This window comes from Phalacrocorax carbo, chromosome 4, assembly GCF_963921805.1.
Source record: "Phalacrocorax carbo chromosome 4, bPhaCar2.1, whole genome shotgun sequence".
NCBI classification, from domain to species: domain Eukaryota; kingdom Metazoa; phylum Chordata; class Aves; order Suliformes; family Phalacrocoracidae; genus Phalacrocorax; species Phalacrocorax carbo.
In genome coordinates this window covers 46,406,924-46,426,975 of record NC_087516.1, presented here as the reverse complement: position 1 = coordinate 46,426,975, position 20,052 = coordinate 46,406,924, and the positions used below count along the sequence as shown (strand labels likewise).

Here is a 20,052-nt window from a genome sequence, read left to right as displayed (position 1 = left end):
ACCCTTGCTTTCATAGTTTCCAGTGCGCAGCTTAAGTATGGGGAAACCCACTGCTGCTTTCCCTCCTTGCATCATCCCCGGTGGAGGGCTCTTCACGTTAGGGCTGCTCTGCATGCATGAAGGGCTCTGTCTTTTTTTTTTCTGAGGGGTCAGAAAACGGCCATGCCAAATTTAGTTTTCATCAGAACACTTAAGCGTTCCCCTAGGGATGGCTTGCGCATGTATACACACTTCTAAATTGTAACTTTCCTTTTTTTCATCCCTGGAAAGGGCAAGTTGAGTTGAGGAACAGTCTCTGTTTCACAGCACATTCATGTGAAACCAACCTTGGTTAGAATAGACCATGAACAGGGCTGATGTTTTAATGCTAATCTGGACATACCAAAGTGAAATGTGGTGTTTTTAATTAAAAAAAGATACAGCAGGAGGAACGTGACTGAATCCTTTACTATATTCCTAAGCGGCAGATAGAAAATAGTCCTCCTTTTTTTTTCCATCTAGACTTCAAGTAACTACTGCTGTACCACTATTTCGTGCAGGAATTCGGTGTGACTGGTTTGCTTTAGAACTAAATCTAACGCGGTTTGGCGTTGTTGCAAGTTAATGTTGATTATTACATCAAGACTTGACTTTGGGATTTGTCAGAGACCAGACATTCTGCTCATGTTTGCTTCTGTATCATCAGAGAATAATGGATGCAGTGATGGAAAGCAGCTGCTGGTCGTGGCTGAGGTCATGGCGCTGGTATGAGGAAGCAGTGCCATGCAACATGTGCAGGCGGGACCTGCAGCAAGTGATCCATCGAGAGGAACGGTGGCTCTTCTCTGCCCCGAGCTTGAGAAGTCAAGGGTAGAGGGGAGATGGGAAATGCAGTAGAGCATTTGAATCTAAATAGCGATGGTGGTAGCACTTGCAGGGTGGGTACTACCCAAAAGCAAACGGAGACTGTGCCTTGCACAACTTCAAATTCTAAATATGCTTGAGACAATACATCTGTACTTAATTTTGGTAGTTTTCTGTGATTCTCCCAAATGTAGATGTCAACTGGAGCAATGTAATTTTCAGGAAGAGAGTTAGGAGGGACTTGGTTTATGTAACTTAAGATCTGCTTTTTTAATCATTAATATGTTAAAAGCTTGGGGAATGGAACTCAACTCAAGCCTTGTGCTTACAGATTGTGCTTACAGGTACGGTCTAGAAGAAAGAAAAGATTCATTTCAGGGACAGTGGGGGAGGGAAAACATTTACTTTAACCTCCACATATATTTAGACATCCTGTATTAGCAAATATTGCACAGTAGTGATCTTAAGCTTTTTTATTTGTACATCCCATTTGAAAACTTCAGAGGAAAGATTTTGAATATCTGATTGCTAGAGTTTTGGCATAAATAATTTCAACAATAATGCATTAGATTTCTAGTTTTAGTATCTGGTAGAACTTTTTTTAAAAAAGCAAACTCTATGTGGAATTTATTTGCTTGCATAAATATACTACAGAAAATACTTAGACATTGAGAAACAAGAAAATGTGTTATTTGTATTTTTCCTTGCTCTAGAATACGTCTAAATGGAGTGTACTTTCTGAATTAAAGGAAATGCCAATTAAATAGCCTTTATCCTAAATCAGCAGCTTAATTCAAAATACTGCATTTGCAAATATATAAAACTAACAACATTTTGCACTTTAAAATGTGCTGAAGAATGTGTATGATGTAGATGAGCATACTTTGTGGAGTGTTTTTGTGAGGCTAATTTCACTAAGACTTGTGATTCATGTGTGCATTAATTATTACTTTAAGCTAGTGCAAGGTGGTGAATATCAAAAGAAATAAAGGTTAAGATTACATGATAGGAGGAAAAACTAAAGTTTTATATGTCCTTCTGAAAAAATAGTTGTCACCAGTGAAATTTTCTGTGAGAGATCTTTGATCTTTAAGAGGGAGGAAGAAAAGGGCTTCTCACTGAAAAACCTTTCCTTGGTGTTCGTTGTCAGTGGAGTTTTCTTCAGATTCTGCATGACTTTTGATGAATGCGTTTACATTCCAGTGCTGAGAAATAACTTTCCATTTGGGAGCTGGGCTGACGTGAAAACAGGAATGTGGAGGCCCCGGGCAAGGGGACAGGCCTGAATGCTGATAGGGAAATGTTCCCTCTTCAGTAGCTGCCGCCTTTCCTGTGAGCTTTGAAAAGAGCATCTCTGTGTGTGTATGAGTATGTCTGGGGACCTGGGGAGATGGATGGGTCACGTCGGGAGAAAAGTGCTCTGTCCCCCAGTGTCATGGTGATAGTAGAAAGGATAGAACGAGTCACTCTCAGTACCTGGAAGTTTTTTGCTGTCTCTGTGCGTAAGTGCTTATAAAAACTAATGTGTTGCTTGTATCCTTAGGTGTTTCAGTTAATGGAGGTACTTTGTTGTTTTGGTTTATTAGTAAATGTAATAAATTTGAAAGGAAAGAAGTGCAGACAGTGGTCTTAAATTATTCTCATGTTGCTGTTTGTTAGCCACTACACTAATTGTAGTTTTATAATTGTAAGGGTGTTTTTAACAAAAACAAAGCATAAACTTGGAAAACATGGAAACCCTCAGCTTTCACTTAAAACTTGACTTCTATTGACCAGCGTATTGTAAACTGTAATACATCTGTTCTTTAGCCAGCTGTGTATGTTTTGAGTATAACAAGTTATGAGATATATATCTGATAATGTACGCTTTCGGAGAAGGGAACTGTCATGTATGGTCAGTGTAAACTCAATCTTAGAAAGCATTAGAATGGAAATGAAGTTGTAAATTACTTGGATTGAAATACCTGCTTTCAATACATAGTGACCAAAAGGTGTGGTGTTGTTTGTTTGGGGTTTTTTTTGTGGTGTTTGTTTTTTTTTTTTTGTGTGGGTTTTTTTTTTAAAGTATTAATTTATTTGGAAATAATGCTTTTGAATAGTCAGGCAGGAAATTAAACTTTTTGTCAGTTACTTCAGGGAATAGTATAGTTAGGGAGCAGTTGCTTGGGGAGAATACTTAACCTTGTAAGAGTTGGGTTTGTGGGGTTTTTTTACCATCTGCTTTCAAAATTGCTACTGTAAGGTGATTCCTGCAAATAAATTTTTTTTTTATATCTTTAAGGGTTTTTTTTTAAAGTAGATTTGTATTCACATCATGCATTCAGTAGCTTTGTGGGGAGTAAAAGTTAACTGGGATAGAAAAGGACTCCAGAAGTGAAATTGCCTCTAGGACAGGTACTGAGGAGAGCATCTTTGAAGTTTAATATTTGGGGAACCTCAAGTCAGAGCTTATGGGGTAGCAAGAAGAAAAGTGTTGGAAAAACTGCTGGAAAACAAGGTTCTTTGGGGAATTTAGATGAGGCAGCAATATCCTAACCAGGCAGCCTTCTGGCTATCTAAATTACTGTTATAACCTCTAGATCCCATATTGACAGCCACCATCACGAAGATAACTTTAAGCTGCTTGAGCTTCCTTTGGTGAAATTCTCTCGTGCACATCACTGATTTGGAGAAAATACTTGCAAAGCTGGGATTGTCTGAGCTACATCACTGACTTAATAGTTGCTATTTTTAGAGGTTGAAATTAATAAGGCTTGGGTAGGAAAGAATTTTATCTTTATGTAATAAGACAATTTCAATTGAAATTATTAAGGAATAATATGATATAACCAAATGTGAGGTGTATATGATGTAAAACTCGCTACTGCGTTTTAAACACAAAATTGTGGTTTAACCTTAAACTCCGTAGTGGTGAAGTCATATATCCACATGCTTATTTTGCACTTCATAAGGGAAGAAATACATTTGTCAAATCCCTGGTCCAAAGGTTTTTTACATTTCACTTTAGCCAGTGCTCATGTAGGCTGCATAGTTTGTGATAAATCTGGGTAGCCAAACTCACTTTTTATGGTAGGTCTGGTCTGGCATCCAAATTTGGGAAGAACAGTGTCTAGCAGAAGGTACTAAAGTAGAGCTGGTATTATGAAGATAATCTGTCAACCCTTCCACTGAAACTTTATTTGCTGCTACTGTTTCTTTGTGATACCTGGGATCCCTCAAGCCAGCTTGCATGCCAGCTTGTGGTCCCTTCTATGAAGCTGTTCTGGTATTTTATAAAAGGCTTTAAAGCTTGGGCTTTTTGATCAGCTTAGTAAACAGACTGTATTATGTGTTGGGTATTTGCTTCTTTTTACTGCTTACTGATATTTTAAGTAAGTTACTTTCAGCTAAATCAAGCTTGTTTGGTGGTTTCATCTGCCTAGTGGCTGGTTACTGCCGCTAGGGATTTGGAGTGAAGAAGTGTCACCAAAGTCCTTTTTTGTTGGTCTTTGCTCTTCACCCTTGTGTGAAGCTCTGAGAAATTAATTCTGATAAGACTTACTCATTTTGATACTAGTCTTCTGAACTGAAATGGTGGGATTGGTGGTTCCATAAGATCCCAGTTGTTTCTCAAAGTTGCATGTCACAGGTATTTGCATGACTATGTAGGTATCAAAGTGACTGCAACAGATAATATGCAATACAGTAATGGGTGTTCTACTACAGAGTTGGAAACCTCTGAAGTTGTGGTGGAAAGTGACAAGGGAGTTTTCTAATTGTCACTGATGATGTGAATCCCTCACTGATGATGAATTTTCAGCAGCAGATTGGAAATCAGGAGGTTTAGCTAGCATGGCAATATCTGAGAACTGCAATACTTGAAAGGTCATTTAACTTTCTCCTGCTTTGATTTACTTGTCTTCTTGCCTACAAAATTTCAGAAAGATTAGAGAGTTGGGAGCCTGAAATGCCTTGTGATCTTTGGTCAAAGATAACATGTACGTGTGATGCACTGTCTGCTCTGATAATTTTTGTGCTGTCATAGGAATCTGAGCAGTACAGCAATGACGTGTTTTTTTGCTGTGAGAACCAGTGTGTTACTGGGGACAGAAACCATGAATTTTCTTTGCAGTAATTCAGTGCATGCCTTCTGTCTTAATATGTTGACTACCTGTTCCCTTGAGCTAAAGGCTAAAATCAAACAAGTTATTAAAGAATAGAAAAGGACATCCAAAATACAGCCCTTCTTATTTATTTATTTATTTACTGTGTTTGCTAAAGCTTGAAACTTTCGGATGTCAGCACTGATTAGCAATGGGCAGAAGTTTAAAGTTGATCCTTACAGACAGCAATAGAGGAAGAAAACATGGTGGAGTGGAAAAGTGTATATGCGTTTTCTGCTGAAATTAGTGTTTGCTGTGAGGCTAGAAAATGGGCTGGCAAAAAAACAGCAATAGTGTATGCTAGACCAAAACCATTGGTTACAAAGAGGGGGACAAGGATCTGCAAGGGGAAAGGGAATGTTTCTGTGTTTGTTTTCAGTTAGAATATCAAATAAGTTGACTTCCTAATCACCATTTTTGCATTGTTGTTTGCAATCAATGAGTTGACTGACTTTCTCCTTTCTCTCCCTCTTCTATCCTTTTTTTAAGGAGAAACTCTGTGTGTGGATCAGGTTAATGACCGAGAAAATAAGTTTGTCACTTTTGCAACAGTCTAATGAATCAAGATAATGGCTTCATTTTCTGGTATCTTTAAGAGTAGTTGAAATGGTATAAAATTCAAGATGACATTGTAGAGTAAAGAATCCTGTGATTTGTTGCTGGACTATAGGAGGAAGCATGTGTTTGCCTCTAGGAAAATATGCATTTTGTCAAAAGGCTTCTTTATTGAATGTTTCTTTTCAAGAGGCTTAGTATTCTGGAAAATTTTTTATTGTAGAAGTCCCATGTACCATTAAATGCGATTATTATTTTGATGAATAAGCACAGCTGGCATTTCTTTTCAATATTTGTCTGCCTTCTTTTTGAGCTATAAACACGCTGTTGTCAAGAGATTAGCCTTTGGGGTAGCAAGTTAAATTGTTCATTTCTACCAATCACCAGGCGGGACAGGAGAATAGGTATAGACTGGTTAGATATGCTGTTCCGAATGGTATATGAGCTGCTTCAGTTTGCTTGTTATGAAATAAAGCTTTAAAAACTTACTTTCCACAAACTTAGTCACCGTGACTGTGTATTACAGGATTGGTTAAAATTCAGATGTTACAGTTTCATTGAGTCTGGTTTGTTTTTTCAGAAACTTATTTAATAGCTATTGCCCTGTGAGCTTCAGATACGAAGATTTCCCATGCCTGTTGCACAGCGATGGGTTGCAGAAAGGGAAAGGCTAAATAGTCATGTTGGCTCTTGGCAAATTTTAGGGCAGGTTTGTTACAGCAGGCTGCAAGGAGGGTCCTGAAGTTCCAGCCATTTGGTCATCTGTCCTGCCTTCCTCTCTGCAACGGGAAGGGTCTGGCATTGACCTGGCAGGCTTAAATATGAACTATGCAGTGGGGGAAGCACACACCCCAGAAACAAACTTTAGCTGGTTGTCTCTCTAGCCTGACAGCATATGGTTAAGGTCTTGTATTTCACTGGATTATGTCCTGGTTCCCTGCCCTCCACCTTTACCCCTGCATTTTGAGGATTCTTCGCAGTTAAGCCCACAGACACACACATTCATTTACTACAGGCAGAGCACTTCAGAAACTGAAACAAAGACAGCTTTCTATTTTATCCTACAGGAAGCAAAATAGTATCATGCATAATTATTGCACTAAGGTGGGAACGTGTCATGAAAGGCAGAACAAACTTTTGTCCTCATCTGTTCAATCTGGGAATACCCTCATGTTCAGCGTCCTTATTCTATTAATTTAAGTAAAGAAAGAGCTAACTGAAGTTGATCAGCCTTTTCATTCTTTCCTTGGTATGTTAGTTAGCTTTCTTCATAGAAATGCAGATAGCGCAGGTAATGTAGTACTGTAATGTCAGAAGATACTAGATCAAACTCTGTAACGTAGTTCAGAATCAGCCGTGCAGCTTCAGTAGGTAGCACTTGATTGACACTTATTTTAGTGTTGATAGCATTATTTAGCAAATACTCTTAGTAAACTATGTAAATACAAAATATACAGCTCTTGATGTCCTTGGGTATCAGTTACTTGTCAAAGGACACATGCATGAAACTTGTATTGTGCAGAGGTATGTACATTTTTTTAATGCTTTATAATATCTGGAGAAGATGTAAATGTGCTTATAGAATAGTTCTGATTTTAGTTCTGATTGAATTATTTTTGTTCTTCAGTTTTGGCAAGCGTTCTGCAGGAAGCTTCAGGCGTGGCTGTGAATGCATTGTTTTAGAGCCATCTGAAATGATTGTGGTAAGAATATTTTCATTCAGTTGCTTTCATGTTTTACAGATCAGCTTTGGTAACGCTTCAGCTTCGAAGGGTTTTTCTGTTTTGCACATGATCTTTTTATAAATCTAATATCATACATAACTTTCTTGCCATTCTTTGCACACATACTTGCATTGTTTGAATGATAAAGGAGTCTTATATATTGTTGCTACATTTGCTTTTGCAGATTTCTTGTAAAATTGAAGTTTTCTTGTGCTAGCAGAATAGTGGAACAGTTTGGGTTTTTTTAAAGCTGCTTTATTATTATAGGTAAGCACAGATGCTTTACAGTATTAATCTCAGGTTAGCTTCAGTAATTAATGTTTGTTTGAATTAAATTTATTTGCAGCTGTCTGAGGTTTTAAGAAGCAATTTGAACATTTAAAAATTCTACCAGCTTTTCTGGGTGTAGGCTGTTTCGTCAGCAGTATCTGCTACAGGCTGGTACCTAGTATCTATGTTCTAGTGGCAGAACAGCATTGTCTCTGAGGGGTCACAGGCTCAAAAGTTTTTAGTTGCCACCTTAGAGTGCATCACCTGAACAAATACACAATCAACGGGCTAAATTTTTTTCTTCTCTGTCACTGAGATAGCGATAGGTTCATAATACAGGCATGACAATTATCTAAGCCATATATAGATGATAGTTCAAATATAGGTTTTGACACTAAACATGTTTTTACTAAAAAGTGACAGTTTCTGTAAAACTTGCAGAAGCTCATGAAATTGTGGTATAGCTTTAGGCTTGTAGGAGAGATTAGGTTACTTGTTTAAAGTTGATTCGTTTAAAAAAAAAAAAAAGTAGCTTTTTAACTTACCGTCATGTAAATTCCTTGATAAGTTATAAGGAAGAGTGATGCAACGATAGGCATAAGGGAAGGAGATGACTAAACAACAAGAGTCCAGAAGAAATCTTATCCAGAAGAAATCTTCTGGACTGATGGACAGTGTTGGGTCAGGGGCAGGTGCTCCCACATGTATCGTCTTAGTCCAAAAAACCCGGCCTCTAGAGTTTTGGGAAAGCTGAAATTGAACATTCAACTTGAATCCAGCCTTTCAAAGGAATCATTTTGCCTTGAAAAGAAAGACTGCCATCCCCAGAGTTAGTCAGGCACAGTAACTTTCAGTCTCAGGGCTGATGGGGTCACTTTATGGGGAGGAGAAGCGGGAGAGGTGTGGAGCACGAGTATGACTGTGTCACATGTGAAATAGATACCCTGCGGTGAGGGGGTAAGCGGTACCAGCTCTTCTGGTGAACCAGGAACTGTGCTCATCCCCTTGTGTAAGTACACTGAAAGTTGTACATAGTGACATGAGCTGACTAGTATGTGACACTTCTGACAGGTGTATTTTGTCTAATATTTCTTTCCATTGTTGAAAAATACGGAGGAACTTTGCAAGGTGCCTCATAAGCTCTTCTCTACATCTTCAGAAATACTGCTTATCCCTGGGGGTGGAATTGAATGGAATGAGTTAACTGAATCCCCATAAATAGCCAATCATGAAAGGTGGGGTTTTTTTCTCATTTCCCTGTTAGTCTTGAGTAAGGCTTCTATTAGTAGGGTGAACACAGAAGAGATGTTGATTTTCAGCCAAATTACTCTAAGGAGATTATGCTCTTTCAGGAAAACCAGAATTCCTAGTTCAAATATTTTCATTGCAGTATACTGTTGTGTAGTAATTTAGGACTATTTCTTTGAAGACTCTGAAACTGAAAAAATACCAAATAGGTATTTTTTATTCCCCCAGTTGTTGTTTTGAAGTGATTTGTTTTTATGTAAATCCAGTCTATTAGAAATCCTTCTTTTATGCCCTCAAAATATTTGAAGTAAATCATAAAACCAGTGCTGCCTATTGAAGAGTGAAGCCTTTGCCATAGGTTGGTTAGAGAAGATACCAAGTAACAAATAGAGGTCAGACGGAAAACTATCAAGTGCTCTCTCACCAGTTTTCTGTAATGTATTGAGTGGTGAAATATTTGTATTTGTACAAGAGTAAGAAGGGGGGAGGAAGGGAGAATTTTTCTCCTGTCATTTTTGAATATTGGTCATATTTAGTGATGCTGTTCATACCAATGTTGGTGTTTTTTTTTTTTTTAGTAGTGGCTTCACTCAGTGCTGAAAAGGCAGGAAATTCGCAGCTAACTGCTGTTTTTTGATAGAATTTGTTGTGTTTCTAATAATAAGAAATATTTTTATTTCTTGTGGGAAATGACACTTGCTTGTATCTATCATAGGTTGATTACATGGATGAAAATGAGGAGTATTTTCAGCGTCAAGCTTCTCATAGGCAATCTCGAAGAAGATTTAGGAAAATCAACCAAAAAGGGGAGCGACAAACCATTATTGATACTGTTGACCCTTATCCTGTGGGGAAGCCACCTCTCCCTAGAGGCTACCATACGGTAAGCTGTCTGTATTTTTGGTTCACAAAAACATAAGCAGGAAAATTAATGAAAATAAAACAATCAAAAAAGACTTGCTGGTATCTTTAAAGCAGCATGCTTCTGTAGGGAGGCTTCCCCTTAGAATACTGTGAAATTGGCTCCATCAGTATGTGAACATGTATGCAGCTTGCGTCTTGGTTCAGAGTTGAAAGCCTATTTCTTATAACTGTGAATGGCATGTATTATGTCTTAGTGTTCCAGTGATTATTTGAAATTGTGAAAGAAACTGTGTTTCATTTCCTTTTGATATTAAATTACAGTACAAATAGTTTAGTGTACAGCGTTAAAAGGTCAGTTAGTGAAGCACTTGTTCACGTATATGATAACAGTTATTGCCTGAAAAGGCTTGTGCTGTATTACAGTTGGCCAAATTCTTGGATTAAATCTGTCATTATTTTTTGGTATCCAGAACTTAAATGTCGAATTAACTGTTACTGGTGTCTGCCTCAAGAGCCCTTTATACTTGAGCTACATAGCCTGCCCATCATCAGGGAGATAATTTGGTCATTTCACTTGATTTCTTTTTTTGGGGTGGGGGTGTGTGTGTGTGTGTAATCTTACATGTTGAAAGTTTCCAGGCATTCTCTTGAGATGAAAATAAACTAATAATTAAAACTTATTCTGCAAAATATTTATATGGCTTCTAAATTGAGAAAAGCTTTATTAATGTGTTTGCTTGGTATTGATTTCAGCTATAAGCAAAACACTGGAAATTCTGTTTGTCTTTGGCTCTCATTTATTTAACCCCCAAATCTGCTAGAGCTATAAAGGCATGGGCATAAATAACTTTGTGCATATTTAATCTCATTGAGTTATTTGGGCTGAATTTTGCACAATGTAAGCCACATGCATATAAATTTTCAGGATTAGAGCTTCAGTGTTTTTGAAATTATGTCTTTGATCCAATGCAGTTGTACGTTTTTTCCATTTTTCCTTCTTTATCATTATTCCTTGACTTGTTTGCCAGTTCCCTGTATACCCAGTGTGTGTCTGTAAGTGTAGATGTTTGATTACATCTGTTAATTATACAGGCTTTTCCTCATGAGTTGAATAATTACATTTTATGCCAACAATTTGTTTTTGTTTATACAACAGCTTTTAATGGTTTAATTTTCAGTGCAGTTTTAATTGCCTCTAAATTTAATATGGATTGAGCCAGTTCACTTGGTTTGAAGATGAAACATTTTACTAGTCTTTTTGGAAAAACTAAATGTGTGGTATTGTACTTTGTAGGAATTACAGGAAGAATTACTTCTGTTCGTATCATTTAGATGTGTACGTTGTGCTTAGCAAACAGTTCTGTTGTGATTTTTGCCTAACTCTAGAAGGGCAATATTTAGATTACAGTGCTATTTGCATTTGTAGGTCCTTGCCTGTTGTATAAATTTCACTTTAGGTATGCCTAATGAGTTTTTGTAAGCTTAACTGTTGCTAAGAGCAAAAGCCCATTGTGTGTCATTCCGTTGTGCGAGTTCATAACGATTTTGTATATGTGTTGGGAACTTCATTGCAAGGAAGATTTCATATTGAGTTGGAAGAGATTGCCAAATAAACTGTAAAATCTACAATAATTACAGTCAAATGTTGCTTTAAAAAGTATAACATGAGGCATATGACTGGTGGGGTTTTTTTGGTTGTTGGGTGTTCCCTGCTGCCCCAAGCAAATAGTCAGCTAAGCGCAAATGAGATTTACAATGTAGTCAAGACTCTCCATGCTGAACCATTCCCTCCTATTTTTACAGTATTTGGTGATCTTGTATACATTGTTCTCTCATTCACTTCTATTTATATTATTTCTATTGCTTTAACCATACATGTTAAAGGCTGCATTGTCTTTTCTCCCTTCCTATTTTATGTCCCTTGACCTAATTTTTTAGTCTTAATTTCTGGAAAAATTGACTGAAGAAAGCAGGTGGGGTTTTTTCTTTTTTTTTTTTTTTAAACACATAGGAATTAAAAGCATTTTATAGCACATATCCATTCTTTTGTCAGCGTCTGTCAGGGTCTTATCTTTGGTTCTACTCTTAATGCTTTTTTTCACTTATTCAAAATTAAAAATGCAGATGTTCAGATATTGCAGCAAATGATGTCTTCAAGTCAAACTGAAAAAATTAATATGATGCATTTGTTTTCAAGTTTGCTCTTCCTTGTGGATGTGTTCTGGTTTAGGTGTTAGGTACATGAGATTCAAAGTAATAAAGCTGCTTTGATAGCATCCTCAATCTTCACAGAATGTGTAATTTGCTTATATTTTGTTTTACTCTAAATCTGTAGTTACCATGTTGAATGATTATTTTTTGTTAAATTATTAATACTTTATTTGCAGTAGTCTCTGAATACTATTCTTCAGAAAGTTCAAATAGTATTTTCTGAAGAAAGTTTTCTCTATCTTTGTGAAAATGTAGAGCAAAATACAGAGCTTAAATGAAGATGCATGGCTGTGCTTTTCAAGAATTAAAAATTAAATGCAGTGGTCTCAGTTGTGGCATGGCATTCTGCAATAGAGTCAACTTGTAGGGGATGGTGGACCCTCATTAACATAATTTTAACATTATCTTCATAGTGGTGGAATGTACTATGGCATGTCTGATAATGTTCATCTTTTCCTTTCCTCCTATATGGCATTCATTTCATTTTGGCTCACAGGAATGCACTAAACCTCAGGTATCGTAACTTACTGTGTATGGTCCACTAACAATTTACTTGCGCGTTTGCAGTGTGATACCATAATACTGACGCAATGCTATGACTAAAACTGCCTCCTAGCCTTTGCTTTAGTACTTGAGAAATCTCATTATGATGTTAAAATACTAATGTAAATGTGGAATTTGGTGACAGCACAATGTCTCTTGCCCAGCTTGATTGACTTTTCTTCCTTGCTCTGATGTCCTGAAATTTAGAGAAAATGGAGAACAATAAGTAAAGGATATCTATAAAATGTCTAGTGTTTGACAGATGCTTTACTCAAGTATTTCTTCCATGACACAGAGGAGTACATCTTTGATTTTGATTTAAAAAGTAGCCCCTCTGTAGCTATTCAGTACCTGTAAGTCACTAAATAGAATATGGCAAGGTTAGCACCAAAGATGTAACAGAAAGTTTTCTGTTAGCTGAAAACTTGTAGCAGTGCTTCTTACTTGTTTTCCGTTCTGACGATGTGTACTGATTAGGTGTAAAGCAGTTGCGTTTTAAAGACTCTTATCAAAGTATGTGTAAATGGCTGTTATTTGAAAGGCTGAAGGGTTGGACACAGGCTTGTCAAGCTAGGGAGAAAAGCGTGCCCGAGTGGGTCTAGTATCTTGGAACGGCACCAAACCAAACAAGACATAGAAGTTTTGATTGACATCGGGTCTCAAATACAGTCAAAGTAATCTGAAGATCTGAGTGACATCTTTTAAAGTTAAATTGCATTTGTAATTGCTTTTGTAGATGTCAAAGTGAGTAAATACTGAGCATCCAGCAAATACAACATTTGATTGATAAGAATGTGTTTTGTCAAACTGCTAAATGTCTCCACTCTTATGATGGAGAAATCTCTTGTGTTAGAGCTGAAAAGAATTTAAAAGTATTTTCCTTTAGTCAAAATTCTTCCTTTCCTCAAATATTACTTTGGTCGATTCTTCTGATATTTGTATCAGGAAATGTATTTATTTTAGAAGTTCCTTCTGAATCTCGTTGTTCAATTCATTTCTTTAAATTCCGGTATGGCAAATTATTTCTGTGCTGAAATTCTCTTTCTTCAAGAAATATCCTATGTTTCTTTTAGGAACCCAGTTCCTTATCTTGAGGTCAGTGCTCACCAGTTCTTCAGTGGAATGAGCCCCAAGTAAACCTACGGTTACTAAAATATTATGGCTAAGAGTGGTAATGTGTTCCTCAGATTATGATAGGAATTTGAAATACTTCATAATATTTTGATAACTTACCCTAATGCTTGAAAGATGATTTGAAGTAAAATCTAATCTTGCATATCGTACTTAGGCATGTTACTTTTGGAGAAAGTGTTGCTGATTTCTAGGATGAGGAAAATAGAAACTTCAGAGTGAATGGTGATAAAGTGAATGTGTTTTATCAGACTGATAAAATGGTTTCCTTTTTGCCACCATTTGTAGTTTGGTAAAATGGATCTGTTCTTTTTCAGGGAAGAAAAAAAATCCTGATAAGTTCAGGCTGAGCTTTTCTTACTTGAATCTGGAAAACCTTGTTCAGATTTTTTTGTAATAGAAAATTTGTGCTTGTACTTTTAAGGTGTCAGAAACTGTCTTTAGCTAGATTAGTGTAACATCTTCTTACTTAATAATAGAAATTGGATTTTAACTTCTGAGAGTGGGTTTTTCTTTTGTGTGTATCTATTCTTAAGGCTACTTAATGTTTTCTGTGAAAAGCCCTTGTTTTGAGAGACTGGACTGAAAGAGTGTGGACCCTTTCTCCTGAGAACTGACATGGCCTTTCTTCTGCTTTAGGCGGATTTTTTTTCTTTAATTTTAAAGTAGAATAGTCACCTATGGAGTGAATTTTAAGAAGTGTAGACTTTTCTTAAAATACCTTATTACCAGCAAACTTTGTGGCTGCTATAGTGCATCTGTGAAGAATTGGTCATGCCTGATCTGGATGTTGCTGCGGTGGTTACTATGTTTTTACTTTGCTAAAGGCAATATATTAAGGCTTACTGGGGAATATTTAGAGAGATGCAGGTAGGCCTGTAAATAAAACGCTGAAGAACCTGTGAATACCCCTAGACAGAAACTATGGTGTGTGATTTTTTTTTTTTATGCTGTGAGAACCTGTCCAGATTTGAATTAGTTAACAGGCTTATGAAAACTGCAGCTAGTGCATCCTCATCCAGGCTTTTTAAAGCTAGCTGCTGAAATCCCTGCAAAGGGGGTCTCTGCCTTTAGTAGCCTTTCTTATCCCATTTAGCTTGAGATTCACGTGAGGTGACAATCCGTTTACCCGGTGTTGGAAGGAAAATTGCGGTGGGCATGGAGCCGTCAATAACCCCAGCTTCTTCCCCAAATTACAAGCATGTAACAATTTTATCCTCGCACACTGTGCTATGGAGGCAGGCATCACGCTGATGTGATAAGGGCAGACAAGCATTGTCCTTCTGGATTTTATTTGAAGGAGGTGACTGAAAATTTGAGTGAGGGTTGGAAATGAAAGCATGTCTAATGTGGCTGAGTCAAGTCTCATCTGCAGCCACAACTTCCTGGAAAAAAAAAAAAGTATGAGGGTTTTTTCTAGCATTTAAAATAGGTTTTTAAGTATTTGAATTTGCTCACCTTGAAAGTCAGTAACAAATTTCAGAAACCTTGCTCCCTGCCCTTGTCTTCTCTTGTAATTAATAATTATTGCAAAGCATTGGGAAAGTAGCCTTTTTCCCTGATACCATTTGCATTCACGTTGTCTGCTGAGAGTCTAAAAAGTCCTGGATTGAAAAAAATGCACGTTCAGATTGCTCTGTTTTATGAAACAAATTTACCTTTTCATGTGTTTGCGAAATTACAGTTTAAAAATCAACAAAGCTGCTGTTTGACATATTTCTATATTTAGCAAGGGTTTAAAGAATATGAATATTAAAATTTTTTGCCTGAACTTAATGCAAAATCATAGTAGTTTTCTTCTCTTCAGTGCGTGTGGCTACTGAAGTAATGTGGAAGTTTACAAGATGACAAGCAGTGTTTTCTTGTGGTTAATACAGTAGATGAGAATTCAAAAAAGCTGGCTTTATTTTAGGACTTTCTTACAGATGTCCAGTATAATTTGGGATGAGAATTAAGGTTAAAAAACAGCATAATACAATTGTTTCTCTGCATGTATATTTATGTTTATGTTGTAAAATACATATTATGGTTGTCTTTCTATGGGCCACTACAAATGATCATGAAATACCTGGTATCTGCTTGCTTCTCAACAGTTTGGACTTCTACAGTATTGTGATATACCTTGCTATAATGTATTCTTGTTAGTGCATTGTGTTCTAACAGTAAATAGATGCCAATATAGTAGTGTATTTAGCCATCTGTATTACATACAGAATTTCAGTCATTTCTGTTTAAATCAAAAGGAACAATTATCAGATACCAAAACTACAAGAAATTGGTTGAATGCTGTCAATCTTTCAAGCCTGTAAACAGCTGTAGATTTTCATGTTCCTTGTGATTTTTGGATTATTTAGCACTTTCATTTTAATACAAGTTCACTTAATAAAACAAAAAAAACAAACCACAGAATCAGTTGTGAGTATTCACATTAAGAAGAACGAACCACATCTGAATTAATTTGCCAAGTCTAGGAAAATTGCTTGAGGGGGCAGCGGACAAGCTGTGGACACTGAAAGTTTGGCTTTATGCAAAGAGATAAAGCATATGAAGACATCGTGGGGAAAAAACATTTTTTAAACATCCTTGACCTTGGAAGTGTTAAACAAGTCTATTTACAAAGGAGAAAAGGCACAGAAAAAACTGCTGGCGGTTCTAGTGTCAGGTATGCTTGGTAGTCAAAAATATTTAGGGAAGCAGGATGTTTGAGGGTTTAGAGAGTTGTATGAATTATTGCAGCTGAACCTATTCAAATAGATTTAATTTTTGAACTTCATGCTAACTTAGTTTTCCCCCAGATAGAGGAAAAATGGGAAGAGCAAGGAGAAAGGAAGCTGAGACGGTCCTGTCATGTGCCATATGCAAAATGAAAGCTAAAGGTCACTTCACTTAAAATAAATAGAAATTGAACTGGACTCATTCTGTTCTTGGTTATGAAACTAATTCATTTAAGTAATGTAAGCACAGAAACGGTATTCAAAACATAATTGTACACACACCTAAATTTGCAGTGTATTGCTGATGGGAGGTGGCATGGTATGTGAGGGTGTTTTGATCACATGTTTGCACATGTGATTAAACATGTTTGCATAAATGAATTTCTCTAGTGATAACATATTCAGTTTAAAATAATTTATTTAAAATTTCTAGTGTTTATATTTAAAATAAAATATACTGTATTGATCCATTAATAAAGGGGCTAGTTCTTAACATTGCCAAGTGCAAGTGTCCTTTTACCAGGAAGGATACTTATTTAGTTGCTTTTGTTCATTTACAAAATTCAGTGTGCTATTTCAAAAGCAACTGTTTTTATTATTCCATGGTGGTTATAATCTAATCATGATGTGGAATGCGACTGATGTGTGCATCATACTAGGGCTTAGTATCAAATACTAAACTGATATACAGTCTGTATATGTAATGGTTGAACGCATGCAGTAATGCTAATTCCTGAAGTGTGTGACTGTGTTATATATGCAGGTGTATTTTTGAAGTGATATGCTACAAAAACTGTAGGGTAACTTTATCTGAAATACGAAAATCCTGAGATGATTTTGGCAGTTCCTGTTAGCCATTTTTTGTATAGAAGTCGGATGTTTCTTCATGGGAACATCCACTGGTAATGTTACAATGACAATACGTAATTCCTATCCCTATGTTCTGTGTTTTGTAGCAAAACAAAACCTTTTTAGCCATACGGCTTCCTTCATCCATGTTGTAAGGGACTATTACTGTTAGAAGCTCTGCGTTATGTTATGTATTATTGTTAATATATGAGCAGTGCTATCATCTCATTTCGTGTAGCACCCGAAGCAAAACAAAATTGTTTGTTCATCATCCTTTTAGTAATGTCTACTGGCAAGCTAATGCAAAATTAATGACACGCAGTGTGTTGTTTACTCAACTTGCAGCTTCTGTCAAAGGATGTCTATTTTTATATATTACATCACCCTTGCTGCAGAACTCGTATATCCATTGGGATTTACTGTTCTTCCATTCCCTTTGGAAGGGCTCACATTGATGTCATAACTGGATTTGTAATTGTGATTAGATTTGGAAATTCAAAGAGAAACATTGAAGCTATGCAGTATTTTCTGCAACTGAAGTGTCAGTAATATTACTGAGTTTCCTTTTTTTAGTTATATTACTGACACTGGGTCCTGTTTACAGCTTGTAGAGTTGCCACTACTTTATGGCTACACATATGTGAAACCTTGGTTAGTAATAGCACAGATTTTCCAGAGTAGCAGGAGTTTTTGCTTTTACTGACTTGTGATGTGGTCTTTTATATTACATAAAAGATTGCTTTTCTGGGATGTAGGGTATAAAACTAAATAAATATGAGGTTTGTATTCAAAGCAGAAAGATGTTTGTGCAGCAGAAAAAAAAGGATTTTTCATAACTCTTTTCTAAACTGGTCATTGCGTAATGTAACTAAGTGGTGGAAATTCAATATTTGTATTTAAACTTGATTAGAGCTGAGGAAGATTAAAAATCCAAACATATATATGTGTTCTTAAGTATTTTTTAAATAGGATATCCCCATTAGTGTGAGGTTGTTCATTTAGAAACAGCATTTTCATACAAAGTATGAAACACATGGGGAAAGGGGAGATCTGCCTATGCATTATATTTGTAGAATACCAGTACAGATTGTTTCGACACAAGCATCTCTATACAGATGAACATCATGAGTGATAGTCCTAATGTGGACATATGTCCACTAAAGCATGGAAGGAAGCTGTCAGTTCATTTTTTCCCAGGCATCCGAGACACTGTTACATGACCTGTGCTGGTCATAGTGACTTAAAGATAAAATTATTAGTATTTGGTATCAATCTTTCTACAAAAGCTTCTGTTTCTGAGCACTTTTAATAGTGCTTTTGTATTTGATTTGAATAATTTAAAACTATCACTTTGAGTGAATTTCAAAGCTCTAAAAAACCAATAAAAGTAGTAGTCTACATATCCTGAGCAACTAAGGAAATATGTATAGAATTGAAACATGGGAAGGATTGAATTGGTATTTGAAGAAGGCCAATGGCAACCTGGTTTGTATCAGGAACAGTGTGGCCAGCAGGACTAGGGAGGTGATCCATCCCCCTGTACTCGGCACTGGTGAGGCCGCACCTCGAGTACTGTGTTCAGTTTTGGGCCTCTCACTACACAAAGGACATTGAGGTGCTGGAGCGTGTCCAGAGAAGGGCAACGAAGTTGGTGAAGGGTCCGGAGGACAAGTCTTACAAGGATCACCTGAGGGAGCTGGGGTGGTTTAGTGTGGAGAAGAGGAGGCTGAGGGAGACCTTATCGCTCTCTACAACTACCTGAAAGGAGGCTGTAGTGAGGTGGGTGTTGGTCTCTTCTCCTAGGTCACTAGCGACAGAACGAGAGGAAATGGCTTCAAGTTAACATCAGGGGAGGTTTAGATTGGATATTAGGAAAAGTTTCTTCACTGAAAGATTTGTCAGGTATTGAAACAGGCAGTCCAGGGAAGTGGTGGAGTCTCCATCCCTGGAGGTGTTTAAGAGGTGTTGTAGACATGGTGCTTAGGGACATGGTTTAGTGGTGGACTTGGCAGTGTTGGGTTAATGGTTGTACTTCATGATCTTAAAGGTCATTTCCAACCTAAATGATTCTAAGTCCAGAAGGTGAGTTTTTATTTCACTTTCTGTTTTGGATTTGCAAATATTTCTTTATTCTTGGACAACTGGCATATGTTAGTTCCTCACTGGACTTGTAGTTGTCAACTGTGAAGGGGAGGGGATAAAAAACGCACAAGACTGTTTCTCCATATATTGAAATATTGATGTTATAGTCATGCCTAACGGCTTCACCAAAGACTGGAACCTATTCCAACACATTACACATGAGCCTTCCATGACGAGTTCTGGTACATGAGTATCAAACAAGTTTGAGATGAGAAAGGAGGAAATTAAAGGCAATGCAATAATTTAGTAATAAACCAAGAACTGTAACCTGCAACTCCTGGCTTCTAGTCTGGAGTCACGATCTTACAGTAATTTGTGGAAATATATTAGAATGGTGATAATAAATTAGAAGTAAATTGTATATATTTAGTTTAATGTAACTTGGATTTTCCTGTATTTGCAGCTTTGTGCTACTTGTAACTTCTGCTATGTGGAAAGAATGCTGTAATTTCTATTTGTGAATTATTTCAAGATATAAAAAAAGTGCCAAAAATCCTTTAAAATGAAATATTTCAGAGTCAGAGATTGACAACATGCTTAAGGATTAAAGGAGTTGACCAAGGTCTCAGGATAGATCTTTGAGGTTGTCTGTAGTGGTAGTTTAGTGCTGGTGAGTTTTCTGGGGTGAAAGAGATCGTGGTGCTTTGGTTTATTTAAAAGCTGTGTTTGTTTCAAGTGAAGGAAATCCAGTTGTTAAAATGCCAATTGCCCATTCAACAGAATTCTAAGCTTTTAGTTGAGACTCAGTAGCCCAAGTTACAGATAGCAGGCTTCTCTCAAAGTGCTGTCACAGCTGCTAATGAAGATGCAGCAGTC

The 20,052-nt window shown here is 36.8% G+C and overlaps 1 protein-coding gene across 9 annotated transcripts in view; it reads left to right on the top strand.

The window, feature by feature from the left end:
* RAPGEF2 (Rap guanine nucleotide exchange factor 2) overlaps positions 1 to 20,052 on the top strand; it is a 190,301-nt gene that overhangs the window by 91,081 nt on the left and 79,168 nt on the right. For 5 of the 9 annotated variants that reach the window (XM_064449788.1, XM_064449785.1, XM_064449781.1 and 2 more), the window contains 3 exons: positions 7,168 to 7,243; positions 9,498 to 9,665; positions 12,354 to 12,371. In XM_064449788.1, coding sequence (XP_064305858.1) covers positions 7,168 to 7,243; positions 9,498 to 9,665; positions 12,354 to 12,371 — 262 coding nt within the window. Of the gene's footprint in view, positions 1 to 2,200; positions 2,346 to 7,167; positions 7,244 to 9,497; positions 9,666 to 12,353; positions 12,372 to 20,052 lie in introns of those variants that run through there. The other 4 variants (XM_064449787.1, XM_064449782.1, XM_064449786.1 and 1 more) reach the window with 2 other exon arrangements.